This window comes from Panicum hallii, chromosome 9, assembly GCF_002211085.1.
Source record: "Panicum hallii strain FIL2 chromosome 9, PHallii_v3.1, whole genome shotgun sequence".
In the NCBI taxonomy this organism is placed as follows: Eukaryota; Viridiplantae; Streptophyta; class Magnoliopsida; order Poales; family Poaceae; genus Panicum; species Panicum hallii.
The window spans coordinates 61,205,338-61,219,753 of record NC_038050.1 but is presented as its reverse complement, the minus strand read 5'-3'; the positions used below and the strand labels follow the sequence as shown (position 1 = coordinate 61,219,753).

The 14,416-nt window shown below is 45.6% G+C and overlaps 1 protein-coding gene across 1 annotated transcript; it reads left to right on the top strand.

Annotated features, from left to right (window-relative positions):
• The first annotated feature begins 7,307 nt into the window (after nt 1-7,307).
• On the top strand, nt 7,308-14,089 carry LOC112875443 (protein phosphatase 2C 32). The gene is made up of 4 exons (XM_025939298.1): nt 7,308-10,367; nt 11,966-12,079; nt 12,736-13,000; nt 13,732-14,089. Exons 1-4 carry the CDS (start codon nt 7,971-7,973, stop codon nt 13,845-13,847), a joined length of 2,892 nt encoding a protein of 963 aa, XP_025795083.1. The 5' UTR covers nt 7,308-7,970; the 3' UTR covers nt 13,848-14,089.
• The last annotated feature ends 327 nt before the right edge of the window (nt 14,090-14,416 follow it).

Genomic DNA, 14,416 nt, shown 5'->3' with positions numbered 1-14,416 from the left:
TTGCGAGACGAATCTATTAAGTCTAATTAGTTCATGATTTGACAATGTTGTGCTACAGTAAACATGCGCTAATGATTGATTAATTAGACTTAATAGATTCATCTCACGAAATAGCCTTCATCTGTTTAATTAGTTTTATAATTAGTCTATATTTAATACTCATACTTAGTAACTAAACATTCGATGTGATATGAACTAAAATTTAGCTCTTGATCCAAACACCCCCTAGGCATAACCACCTCTGGTTCAAAGATCAAGAAACATATTTAATTCTTTCTATCAACACAAGTATTACTGCATCGATATGCGTGCGTATAGAGAGAGAGCGCCTTATATTATAAGAGTTGAGTAAAAAGTGGTTACGTCTTATATATTAGGACGGAGGCTGAGAGTAGTTGGTGAGAATACTAATCTACTTTTGAAACAAAAATCCGCTCACAAATATTCATTTCCCACTGGTGAAAATTACAATATACAGTGAATCGAACAAACAGGAGAAAAAGGCCCCCGCGTCGCTCCCCGCGCATGCGACTCGAGCAGTGGCCAAATCCTAGCTACCGCCACCCCTTCCTCCCCTCACCGCCGCCAGAGCCAACATTCAGAAGTCCGCATAGCTTGTTAGGATGGCGGCAGCGAGACCAAATTGTGCGGATTTGGTTGTGCCATTCGGTGCGGGCAGTTGAGCGTGATGACCACGGCGGCGCTCGCCGCGTAGTGAGGCGTGCTTGGGGCAGCATGAGGGCGGCTAGCGGCGGAGGTGGCAGCCCCTCAACATCGGCATGGGCGCTAGCAGGCCCGGATGGTGGTGGTGCGGGCCTGGTCGCCACCACCGTGACGTCCGGCGAGTGCGCGCGCTGCAGCGATACGATGCGGCTAGCAACGCTGCTGCCGCCATGGGTGGTGGTGGAGGTCGCCCCAGGAGCTGCTCGTGCTGGTGTTCCTGGAGGAAATGATGCTGCTAGGCTTGTTCCTAGTGCAAGCCGTGGCGCTTGCGGCCGTGTCCATGGTGTGCCGGCAGTGGGCGCTGGAGCACCAGACAGCCAAGGCAGATTTGCCAGCCACGGCACGGCTGCTTCACCGAAAGCACAGTGCTAGAGAATTGTTGCTGCGGTGACGCAGCAAGGGGAGCGATGGCTATGGCCTGTTCGGGTGGCAGGCGGCGTTGGCTATGCTGGCGCGGTTTGATCTTCCTCGTCTTCCCTTCTTTCCACCTGCGGATGGTTCTCCTGCTCGTGGTGACGATAATGTTGTTTTGCAGAAGCATTGGGCGAAAGCTTAACTTGATTGTTATGTCAGGTCAACAACGGCAGCGCCATTAGGGTGTCATTTTCCTCCCTTGAGGCATTGTTGTGGTGCTTTTTGGATAGGTCAGTGGTCCTTCGGATGAAAACCTAATTCCGGCTCCGGCTTGCCGGAGCGGCGGCATGTCAACGTTGTGTCCTCCTTGGAGGCTTCGTCTTGGAGATTCTTTGTATCGATATTCATTGCTTAGGTGGAGTTTATAAGGAGACAATCCAGACAACAAGTTTCTAAGCGGACTAGAGATGTAGTGGATCGGTGATGCGTGAAGAACTAAAGACATTGCAATTTGAAATGTGAATGAAGGAGATTGAAATTTGGTCTTCTAGCTTTCTTTCTTTATTTTATAGCTTTCCTTTTTATGTTTTTAAACGTCATTTTGATACAGAGTCTAAGAACTCTTGTAACACTTGGTTGTATATATCCTCCTTGAGGATACAATAGACCGGTTTAATCCTTTATCTAAAAACAATATACTTCATATATATTGGCTAGCGGAGTTTAGACACACATACTTTAACGATACAAATAACACAAATAATGTCGTGTTTTCTAGGATGACATAAAAATTCTGCGGCGCTCACCCCTTTCAGTTTTACCGCGAAGGTAGGCGGTTGTGGTAGCACACGCACGGCCCCATCATCATCCTGTCGCACACCGCGATGCGCCGTTGCTCTGGTAGCCGTGGCTTTGGCGACCGGGATGCTGCTGCTGTCGATGCTTTCCGCTCAGGATCGATCTAGCAGGGGAGGGATCAGGAGGAAGGAACGGAAAGCTAGCTGAGCCCGAGGGTGCGGTGGCATGCAGTTCGTTCTCGCTCTCCAGCAGCTGCGACGCTGGCAGATGGGGTAGATGTGCGGAATGCGGTGTGGTGCTCGTCGGCCGTGTCGTCTGTGCGATGTTCCCGTCTCGCTAGCTCCGCTGACAGGTCAATCGTCGGGAGACGTCGTCTTTCGCGGCATCCCGATGCATGGGAAAGGAAAAGGCCAAAGCAAAGCGCGCGGCAAAGAAGAAGCGAGAGCAGCTAGGGGTTGAACGGCCATCGGACGAGGACGTACCCCTGGCCGGCCCGGAGAAGGGAGCTAGAAAAGCTGGCTGGCTGGTGGTGGTCGTCAGGCTACCGACGGAGCTTGGCCGTCCACCACCGGACGGCATCATCATCGTCATCATCGTTGACACGTGGATCGCTAACAAATGGCAAATAATTAAAATGCTAGCCGCCGCATGCCGTCGTTGCAGGACGTAAGCGCGCCACGTGCGGCACGACGGGCGTTGCCATAATATTATGCGATGGCGCGACGGGCACCGTTCGATCCGCGGCTCTCTCTCACGTGCTCTCGGATCATGCTACATGCTGAGGTGTGATGCGGCAGCGCGAGCGGGACGACGACCAAAGGTGATACAGTAAGAAGCAGCCAAGAAGAACGTGACGACGCGCGCGGCGGCGGGATGGATTCCGTGGGATGGAGCCGCGCGGGCGATCGATCCGGCCCGGACAGACCATCGCGCACGCGCGCGTTGATTTCCTGCCGGCCGGCCGGCCCTCCGCGCACTGATTGGCGCAGGCGCAGGCGATCCATCCTTCGCTACCTCCAGTCCACGTCCGGCAACTGATAACATGCATGCGCGCCGCCCGGCGGACAGAATCTACTAGTAGCCATTTGGCCGCGATCGGATCGGCAGATGAGCCGCCTGATTCTGTGGGCTGTGCGTGGTGGGTCCGATCGAGCACGCCCCGATCTGGTGTCTCTGCTGGATGGAACACAACCACGCCCGGAATCTTTGTTTCTCACCGGTGGGTATCCCATTCCCATACCTATAGCTGACGTGCAGTTGGAACGTATTAGGAGCTTCGCGTGAAAACCGTAGCTAGGTCCTCCACGGTGACGAAAATTTCACACGCCTATTAATGCACGCGACGACCTATTAAAACAGGCAAACTGTGCTCCCGGAATACACAATGCCTTATTTTATTGGGCGGCGCAGCGCAACCTTCAGGATTAGGATTTTACCATTGTTTATCATAAATAAAATATATAACCTGTCTCTGCAAATCAACTTCAAATGGGAAATTTCTTGTGTGCTTTTATACTTAAATGCATACTTTTCACATAACATGACTAGTTGCCAATGACGACTTGTCTAGAATAAAACCTGCCTTGTACTATTTCTTTTTATGGTAGGAGTGCTTCGTATACTTAACTACCTAGCCGTACCACCACTCCCTTCTACGGAGTACTCCTCCATGCTAGCTAGCATAACCCCCCTTCCAATTTTAGGTCGCAAGGTGTCAAGGTCAAAACCACAACACGCCGAAAATAAACTTGCGTAAGCTAGCTAGCAGTGTTGTACACTTGTGCTATATGGCTATATGTATCAAACCCTCTGCTCAGTACACCAGCGCGCACTCCACCACTCGGCCAAAAATTACTTAAGACTGGACTAGCTAGATGAAGTCATTGTCTCATTGAGTAGCAGTGGTGAAAGCAAGACGGTCTCAACTTTCAACCACACCATGACATCGATGCAAATTTTTTTTTTACATGCTAGGCTAATCTGGACTTTGGTGGGACTCGGGGGAGAAGCTAAGACCGACGGCAACCCCCAACCACTCCGCGGTTTTGTCCACGCCAACTCGGAGAAATTTACCCAACTACTGCTGCTGCTAGCAGGAGTAGCTCACTGTCACTGGAGATAGCAGGTCTGATCTCTGGTCGATAGCTAGCTCAATGACTAAACAATGGAGTAGCCAACAAACGAGGCCACTAACCGCAGGCTTAGTTTAATCAGGACGGGGGTTCTAGACTCTAGACGGCCGGGGCATCCTTTAATCAGTAATTGATCGAGTATTATTGCGGGTTAACTAGTCAAAGAGGGCGATGGGTTTCGTTGTCGACGAATCGATCGTGGAGCTGGTCTTCCGGTGGGCCCGCCCACCACGACTACTCCTCCATGCACACCGGCCCATGCGCGCCTGTATATTGCTACGTGTACGCGCGTCGTGCACGCAGGCCCCCGCGTCGGGGTGTGCCTGCCATGCTGGCGTGTTGCCGTGGCACGCTGGTCTGCGTGCCAAAATCTTTGGGTGCTAGCTGTCGCCTCACAGACATCGGCACCTGCGCCTTGACTTTGGGGCTCGGATTTCAGGCTTGAGACCCTGGAAGTCCCCGTGTTCAGATATTGGGGTTCACATCTACCGGTAACCATCATCGCCATATTCTGGTGTTTCACTTGAACGATTTCTTTTGATATCTATTTGAAAAAGAATTCTGATATCTACTAGTTCAACAAAGATCGAGGCCAAACTTTGCTGATTTTTGGAAAAATATAAAAAATCATGTCCATTAGGTACTGTAGGAGTGCGGCTTATTAGATCTTTTATTTTTATTTTCTTTTTGCAGGGACTGAATGTTACTAAAACAATATTTTGTATCCTTCCTCGTTCAGCCATATATGCAAACACGAAAGGTGTGGATTCCACATAGTTGTGTTGGTGACAAGCAGATTCTGCATTTTGACCCGAGCATGTTCAAGCTTGACGCCCCGTCGTTGTCTCTCCGCGTGTTGGGAATTTGTCTTTTGCCTCTCGACATGTGCTAGCTTGTTTATTGGACTTGTTCGCATTTTCCACGCAGAAATTACTAGTCTAATACTACTGCATCACCGCCGGATCGTATGGTTTCTGTGTGAACGCCAAATAGGATTAGTTTCTTAAACAAGTTGTCCAGTGACTCAGTTGACTCGGGGACAAAAACGAAAGTGATCGATAATGACGTTGACAACGATAAGTTAGGTTCCACTGCTTAGTTTTGTACATAAAAATATGTGTGGACTATGCCCTATGTTTTTGTTTATTTTCATGATCTGGGCGAATTTAGACATAAAAAATAATCAGGGAAATAAATCTAACAAACCCAGGTTTTGCTTGGTTTGTAGCCATGTCAGTCAGTCCATACACCGGGGGAGATATTGTGTGGACTGCAACTATGCTTAAGTTTTGAAAAATTGAAAGTGTGGCATCGGGTCTACATGTCACACAAATTTCTTTAGCATCCCAATATAGTCACTATGGGTCTTGCTCTATGGATGGAATCAAAAGAAAATTTTGGTTTGGTACGCTATGGCAGGAATCCAAATTTGTGCCAGATTCCAGGGAACTACTGAAATTTTGCTTGGCAGTTGGCACGCTAGGGCTGTAGGACAGCTATCCAAACCTGCCATTAAAATATATGGCCGGTCCTCGAGCTTAGCTCGTAGTGTCATCTAGATCCATAAACTTCCAAAATACACATTCAAATTCACAATAATTGCGTCATGTAAAGTTTATATTACCATTTTTAAGTTATAAATTTGAAATATTTATGATGATGTGGAACTTACACATGGAGCCAATTTTTATTTTTGAATTTTGCACTCAACTATTATAGTCAAAATTTTGTTTCAAAATTTTATGCCCGGTATTTTTTTTTCCAATATTTCATCCAAAATTTATTAATTTTTATTTTCTAAATTTTTTACAAGTTTTTCATATGAGTTTTATTTTTCTGTAAAATTTTTATACCGATCTTTTGTAATTGAACATATTTGTACAAGTAAATGTTATTATAACTTTTTTGCGCATATATATTTTGTATTTGAACAAATTATATAACTTTTGATTTAGCTTAAGCAGCTGTGATTTGGACCTCACGTGATACTATTAGCAAGTTTAAGCATCTGAACGTGCATTTTAAAAGTTCAGAGACCTGGATAACGTCTCGAGCCAAATTTAAGGTCCGACGGTGTATTTTACTCCAAACCTGCCCTAAACCACTTTCAGAACAATAGACACAAACAATATTTCAGCGTGATGATGCTATCAAGTAATAAATGTTGACCTTCCTTAGAAAAGGACAAATGGGGCTTTATTACAATCAAGGATATCCGATCCATACACACACTTGCACAAGTAGGAAGCAAATGCGGTTAGATTCATAGAATGTTAGAAGATTTTATGTCAAAAGCTTGACTCGCAGACACGATTTTGCAAGTAGCATGCCTATTCAGGAATGTTTTCGGAATGTAAGCCAAACCTCAGAAGTCCACCGTCTCCATCTGTCCATCCATATTGTGGCGATGATCATGATGAGGGCTAGGGTACCCGTTTGGTCATCCGACTTGCAGCCTGCTCTTTTTCGTTGCTTTGACCCTCACAGCACCACCAAATCCAATGATGCAAGAAAACAATAGGATAGAGACACCAACTTGTCATAGAAACAAAAACCGGCAGTAGCATAAATAATAAAATGGAATGAAGAGCCATAGGAGGGAAACACAAAGTGAAAGAGAGTGAGACCTGCCCTCAGTTTGCAAGCAAGCAAAAGTTCGCTCCGAAAGCTTCTCTGACCCCAAAAAGAATCATAAACAAAAATAAAAAGGCTATATGAAATGCACAGGCATGGTAAGGTTTGTGCGCAAATCTAAGTCATTAACCATGAAAATATCTCAAAATATTGATGCTCGTACATGATTTTGTAAAATTGTAACGAGACTTAAAAGGGAGAACTAGCATGATGAATAAAAAAAGTAATATATGCCTACCCACAATCATTTTAAATATAAATGAAAAATAGGACTAGGACAAATTGAGTATCAAAATGTTGAAAACACCTGTCCTAAAAGAATGTTGAAAAGCACCTGTCCTAAAAAAATGTTGAAAACCACCTTTGTTATTCACATTCAAACCTTTTTTCTTCTTCAAAGTATCTATTCACACCGAAGAAAAGTAGAAAATCAAAAACCCAATTCGAGAAGGTGGGAAAACTTGCAAATGAAGAAAGGAAAAACATGGACGCAAAACACCAATTATGGAAACAAGGAGAGGAAGCAAGCGATGCTAGAGCCAAGACAGTAGAGGCGGCCGAGCAAGCAACAGCACGCACTGCAGGAACCCCCTCCCTAGCTTGGCCTGAGGCTAGTGCCGGAGCAGGAGCAAGCACCTGACCTACGCGAGAGAAAGCACCAGCTGCTCCCCTCTCCCAGTCTCCACTCCACTCCGCACACAAACACAGCACAGCAAGGTGGCTCACGCGCACTCCACTTCTCCCCCCTCTCCCACAGCAGCAGCTTCCAACAATTCCATTCCCAACTCCGCCTTTTCCTCCGTTCGTTCCTCCCACCACCACCCTCCCACCCCATTTGAAATCGCACCAAAACCCCCGACCTGGCTCCGCGGCTGCCCCCAGGGCATCCTAGCTTGCGCGCGTAGATCCCCCATTCCTCGATCCGGCCTCGCGGGGGCGGCTCCGGTCGCCGGCGGCCAGATTCGGGATCCGCCGGGAGGCCGGCCTGGTGCGGAGGCGAGAGGCGCTGCTGGTCTCTGACTCCAATCTCGATTCCTGATCGGTTGTTGGTTGGGAGTTGGGGAGGTGGTGTGGCGGCGGCGGGTCGTGGCATGCCGCGCCGGGGCATTTCGTCGAGCAGGCGGGGGGCGGCGGCGTAAGATGCGAGGGCGGCTGGCCGGGGGACTGGGGCACCGGGTGGGGGACCGCGTCACGCCGTGCGGCGGCGTCCGCCTGCTCATGCTGCCGGGCGCCCGGGGCCCTCGGCGACGGGCATTGGGGCGCGCTCTCCCGGCGGGGTGCTGAGGCGCGCGCGGGCGCGGGCGACCGTGAGCCGCCGGCCGGCCGGCCATGGGCAACAGCACGTCCCGGGTCGTCGGCTGCTTCGCGCCGGCCGACAAGGCCGGCGTCGACCTCGACTTCCTCGAGCCGCTCGACGAAGGGCTCGGCCACTCCTTCTGCTACGTCCGCCCGGGCGCGGCAGCCGACTCGCCCGCGATCTCGCCCTCCAACTCCGAGCGCTACACGCTCGACTCCAGCGTCATGGACTCGGAGACCCGCAGCGGCTCCTTCCGCCAAGAGGCCGCCGAGGACCTGGCTGCTGCCGCCGCCGCCGCCGCGGCTGCCGGGCTGCAGCGGCCCAGCAGGAGCTTCGGCGAGACCACCTTCCGGACCATATCGGGGGCCTCGGTCAGCGCTAATGCGTCCTCCGCCAGGACGGGCAACCTCAGTGTCTCCCTTGCTGGCGATGTGCAGGAGCCCGCTGCCGCGTTCGAGAGCACCGCCTCCTTCGCCGCTGTGCCCTTGCAGCCGGTGCCGCGAGGGTCAGGGCCGCTCAACACCTTCTTGTCGGGGCCGCTGGAGAGAGGATTCGCGTCTGGGCCGCTGGACAAAGGTGCCGGGTTCATGTCGGGGCCATTGGACAAGGGAGCCTTCATGTCAGGCCCTATTGATGGTGGCAACAGAAGCAACTTCTCAGCACCTCTTTCGTATGGTCGGAGGAAAGCTGGTCTAGGACATCTTGTCCATAGGATTAGCAGACCCATGAAAACCGCATTGTCGAGGACATTTAGCAGGAACTCACAAAATCCAGGCTGGGTTCATAAGTTTCTGTTGCATCCCATGGCTCAGCTACCCTGGGCAAGGGATGCAAAGTCCAGATCAGAAGGCTCACAGAACGGGTTGGAAGCTGGGCTGCCGGAACCTGAGTATAATGTGACAAGGAACCTGCAGTGGGCTCATGGAAAGGCAGGGGAAGATAGGGTTCATGTTGTTCTATCCGAAGAGCAAGGTTGGCTTTTCATTGGGATTTATGATGGTTTTAGTGGCCCTGATGCACCTGACTTTCTGATGAGCAACCTATACAAGGCAATTGATAAAGAACTGGAGGGTCTGCTCTGGGTTTATGAAGAAAACTCTGAAAGGAGTGATCAGGTATCTACTCATGAAGAGGGTGAACCAGTTGCTGCTTCTGTGGATCCTCCTCATGGTGATGGTAGTCAGCTTCAGTTTGATAGTGAGAAACAAGAGCAACTTGGTAATTTTGAAAAACATAATGTATCAGCTGAAAAGGATTGTGATGAAAGTGCCTTGCAAGTTCAGCCAAACTGTACCAGCAGTGAGCAGAAAGATTTGGCTACACAGGTTTCGAGTAGTCTGGAGTTGGGCGCTGATGAGATAGTAGAGGAAACGGCTGAAGCTGATCTGGCAAATGATCTCCAAAGTAGAGAATCTCACAACTTGAACAGAGGCCTTTCAAGTGCAGATTTAAACATTAGCTGTAGCTGTACAGCAGAGAATAGTGCCTATTGTGATAAACATGCCAAATTCTTGAAAGAAAACAGAAAGAGCAAGCGTCTTTTTGAGCTACTTGAGATGGAATTATTAGAAGATCATAACAGAAGAATATCTAAGGCGTCACCAGAGGGAAGGAAAATGCAGAACTTGCATAATACGCTGGCAGGAACTACAGAAGGAAGCTCCAGAAATGCAGCAGATATCTCCAGGTGTTCATTGGCAGCAACAGGAGAATGTTTTGATGATTCTGAAGATCTTGGAAGTTCAAGACATGCTGATAGTGTACTTGGCGTTAATCCCAAAGAGTGTAGTGGGTGTTCAGTTTCTACATCTTCATCATTTCACAAACAAACTACAAGAAGATTTTTATTTGGATCAAAGTTGAGGAAGATGTACAAAAAGCAAAAATTGTTGCAGAAGAAGTTTTTCCCATGGAACTATGATTGGCACAGGGATCAACCTCATGTTGATGAAAGTGTTATCCAACCTTCGGATGTCATTAGGAGATGCAAGTCAGGGCCAGTAGAGCATGATGCTGTATTGAGGGCAATGTCACGGGCACTTGAAACAACGGAGGAAGCATACATGGAAATAGTAGAAAAGGAGCTCGATAGACATCCGGAGCTTGCATTGATGGGTTCATGTGTCCTTGTAATGTTGATGAAGGACCAGGATGTATATGTCATGAATCTTGGGGATAGCCGAGTTATCTTGGCACAGGACAATGATCAGTACAACAGCTCAAGTTTCTTAAAAGGAGATTTACGGCATCGAAACAGGTCAAGGGAGTCACTGGTCCGTGTCGAACTTGATAGGATATCAGAAGAGTCCCCGATGCATAATCCTAACAGCCACCTAAGCAGCAATACGAAAGCTAAGGAACTCTCCATATGTAGGTTAAAAATGAGAGCAGTGCAATTGTCAAGTGATCATAGCACAAGTATTGAGGAGGTAATGATTCTGTTAAACAAATCTGTTGTTGTTTTCACTCTTCATTGGCATCTGCTGTCCTATGCATATTTGATCTTTGAGTTCTTCATCTATCCAGATTTTAGCAGTTCTTTTTATCATCTTTATGTATTTCCTTAAGGATGTGGCAAGATGATATACTAGTAAACTTCTAGTCGCGCAGTGTACCTTAGTTTATACATTCTGTATAACAGTGATGCTACAATATGTAGTCTCCTGATGAGATGACTTTGTGGCACGGCATTTGGTAGCCTACACCTCTTCACAAATCCAAAGATTTAACTTGATACTGCAAAATCATGCTATTTTTGGCTTTAAAAGGTATTGAGAAGTAGTTCAGTTAAAAATGAGCAGTCGGGAAAGTTATTTAGAAAATAAACACAATGATGCTCTTATATATGCTTCTGTGGTTTCTAGATACTTTCTTTCAGTTGGTTAACAAGACCCAAACTCACTTTCTACCTTTATCTGTTTCACTGACTGGTTTGGCCTATCATCGTCATATGTTACAATGGATTGACTCTAGCTGGCTTCTTGCTCAAAACTTGTGTGTGTAAATACATGCAAATCACTGTGTACATGTGCCCTGGACTGCATCCAGATATAGTCTGACTTTCTGAGTTATGCATAGTTGTTGAGTCCTTCGAGATGGCATAAGCTGATTGATTGAGCTTACTAATTTAGCTATGCTGACATTTCCAAATAGGTTCCTTAAATCTTAAACAAAAATGTAATGCGACTGAAAATATTTCCAGTCCAATATACCAAATTTCCATCAGATAGATCTAAAATAAATCATGGAACATTAGTATACCTTGCTAGTTACGGTTGTTCACTGCATCCTTCACAAGAGGTCTACAGACCACAAACTAGTTTATTTCCATGTAAGCTTGTAGACCACAAGAGGGCTAGTTTTAACTATTATACAGTGCCTTCTCTTTATTAAATTCAAGGCAAATGATTTGTAAATTTGCACTTGCACTTACCCAAAAGGTAATCTTTTGCATACCTTTCAGAATTCATTTTTTGAACTGGATGTCGCAGAAGAGAAATGAGCCTTAATTACTAGTTTTTTTTCCTTTAGCTGCCAGGGACCACATTATTATTGCTTTAGCATCTAAAGAACTTGTTGATTAGTTTGATGTGTGACCCGATATTGTCTGATCGCAAGATTTATGGGTGCGTTTTGATGTACTTGAATCCTGTATTTTACATCTGCAGTGCTTAGTTGGAAGGGTGTCCTATTGGTGCTGTTGATTACAACCTGACATAAGTGAAATCAAGCATCTTTCATCTGCTAGAAATGCCTTTAAATGAAGTCAGCTTTGTTTTTGTAGCTAGGTAGTGGAAGAAGATATAAGACTATTTTGTTTTCAATATTTTCTTCATTCTTTCTAAGAACAAATCCTTCAGCGGTTCATCCAGTCGCATTTAACATTTCTTGCTAAAGCATTTAACTTGTTGTTTCAAATTGCATTGTTAATCTGGCTAACATTCTACCTTGAACTTTATTACACTAGTTACTACTGATTAGAATTTATTTCATTAGTCTCAGTTTATTTTGTGATGATGCTTTTCAGGAAGTCTTGCGGATTAAAGCAGAACATCCTGATGATCCTCAAGCTGTCTTTAATGATAGGGTGAAGGGACAGTTGAAGGTTACTCGAGCATTTGGTGCCGGCTTTCTAAAGAAGGTAGCTTCATAGAACCTTGTCTGCCTATGGTTGATAATTTATACAGCCTCACTATGTCAAACAATCATGTCAATAGCATTTCACCTTTTCTTATAAGGTGTGATGTGCCTCATGCCAGAACCACATCCATGAATTGTTTCTGTGCTTGTTGTGATAAATGATGGGAAATGGGTATGTATTTGTTTGTGGTTTGATATAATGTAAACAGTAGATGGCTCAACTTTCTTGGTTACTGTACTAGAACCACAAGGAAAAGAGTGAGCTAAGGTGCTATAGTCATCGATGCATATGATATCCAATAATTGACATTATGCAATATCCTCTATTTTGTATTTCGTTATTATGCATTGAAACTGCTACATGCTGGTTCATATGACGTTAGCACATGCGCTCCTATAGTGCCTAGGTTTCAAGGTGGTGGTTATTGCCTTGGTAACCAACCATGTAAAGGGAAGAAAAGGCCAGGTCAGCCGGTCAAATAACTAAAGATGAACACATTTTATATATAATGGTGGTGGTGCTTCTTTCTTTTTTTTTAATAAACTCCAAATGGAAATCTTATTGATATAGCATAATCTCGATACTTTCAGGTGGCAAACTATGTTTCTTCTGTTGCAACAGAATGTTTTTTTGTTTTAATTTTTTTCGTATTGCAGCCAGAATTTAACGAGGCACTACTTCAAATGTTCCGCATCGACTATGTTGGGACTTCACCATATATCAGCTGCAACCCTGCTGTACTTCACCATCGTCTCTGCACAAATGACCGGTTTCTTGTACTGTCCTCAGATGGATTATATCAATATTTCAGCAATGATGAGGTAGTGTCGCATGTTTCCTGGTTCATGGAAAATGTACCAGAGGGAGACCCTGCGCAATACCTTGTAGCTGAACTTCTATGTCGCGCAGCCAAAAAGAATGGTCAGTTCTTCCTTCATACATTTTAACCTGTACCAATTTGATTCAGATGACATTATTAGGGTTCTATGGTTCAAGTATAATGAACTGTGCTAATTAATAATATACTCTATGTCTATCTAGCTGTCAGATATTATATATTTTAACAGTTTACTTTCATCTTGATGTTAAGAGTGAGTAAAGTTTTCCTGCAGCATTGCTCATAGCATAACTATTCATCATGTGTGCTGCATATGCTTTGTGAATATCTTGTTGATTTTTCTGGATATAATTCATGGGAAACTGTTTGGCACTGAGAAAGTATCCTTATTTTTTTTTCACATAGTAGTCTCTATAAATAGTAAATATCATATGGTGCACCAGGAGCCTGTGTCAATGTTAATGGCATTAGAGGTTTTACAGAATCTTTCTGAGTGGTGAATATTGGATGCAGCCACCTGATCTAGTCGTAGTCCAATTTTACTTCTTTTTTCTTATTCTGCAGCTGACAACTGAGTTTTAAAAAACCTTCTGGGGCTTCTGATCTAAATGCTACCTTAGTTATTTCCAAGTCCAGTCACTTTTTTCCTTTGAATGCGGGATATCTATGTGTCTAGGACTTGACATGTATAAAATTATGGAAGTACTTTCGAAACTTGAACTATTGATTGCAAAAAAGAAAAAAGTGTGTTTGTTGGAGAACTTGCTCTGGCAACTAAGCCTTTCTTTTTGGGGGTGTTGAATAACACATGCAGGGATGGATTTTCACGAGTTATTGGATATCCCCCAGGGTGATCGCCGGAAATACCATGATGATGTTTCTGTTATGGTAATCTCACTCGAAGGACGAATATGGCGATCTTCAGGATGAGTGTTGAAACATGACCTGGTCTGTTCCTTGCAGCCTCACTTAGCGTAGTAAATTATCAATCAGGGAAGGCACCAATGTGTCGCTGTCTTTATTTTTCAACTATGTTCAATTTTTCGTCTGGCAATCCATGTGCGTTTTCTGTCTTCAACATTTCGGATTTGCGGTGCATGCTTGGCCAGTCCGAATTGACGTATACAGGTTTTCACTTTTGTTATTAGGAAAAAAAGGTTCTTTTGGGGGCAGATTCCATCTCCAGTGTCCTTCGAAAGTTTGTTTTTGTGTTGTGGGGTTTACTGCTTTTTGTCTGCCTTTTTTTTTGTCCTTTGCTAAGAAGTGCCATTCTTTTCTAATATGGGGGTTGCGAATTGATGTGAAGCATATATGCACGACATCTGAAACTGTAGGCTTTACAAAACAGTTGGTTTTGTAATAGATTGTTTTGGCATGTAGGAGTTGGAGGTTGTATCAAAGAGCAGAGTGCCGGTCCCTTGAGCGGCATCTGTTGTCCTACTTTGCCTATTTGGTCTGTAACCATGCTTGTTTGTGCTTGCCAACGTTAGATCCTTTCC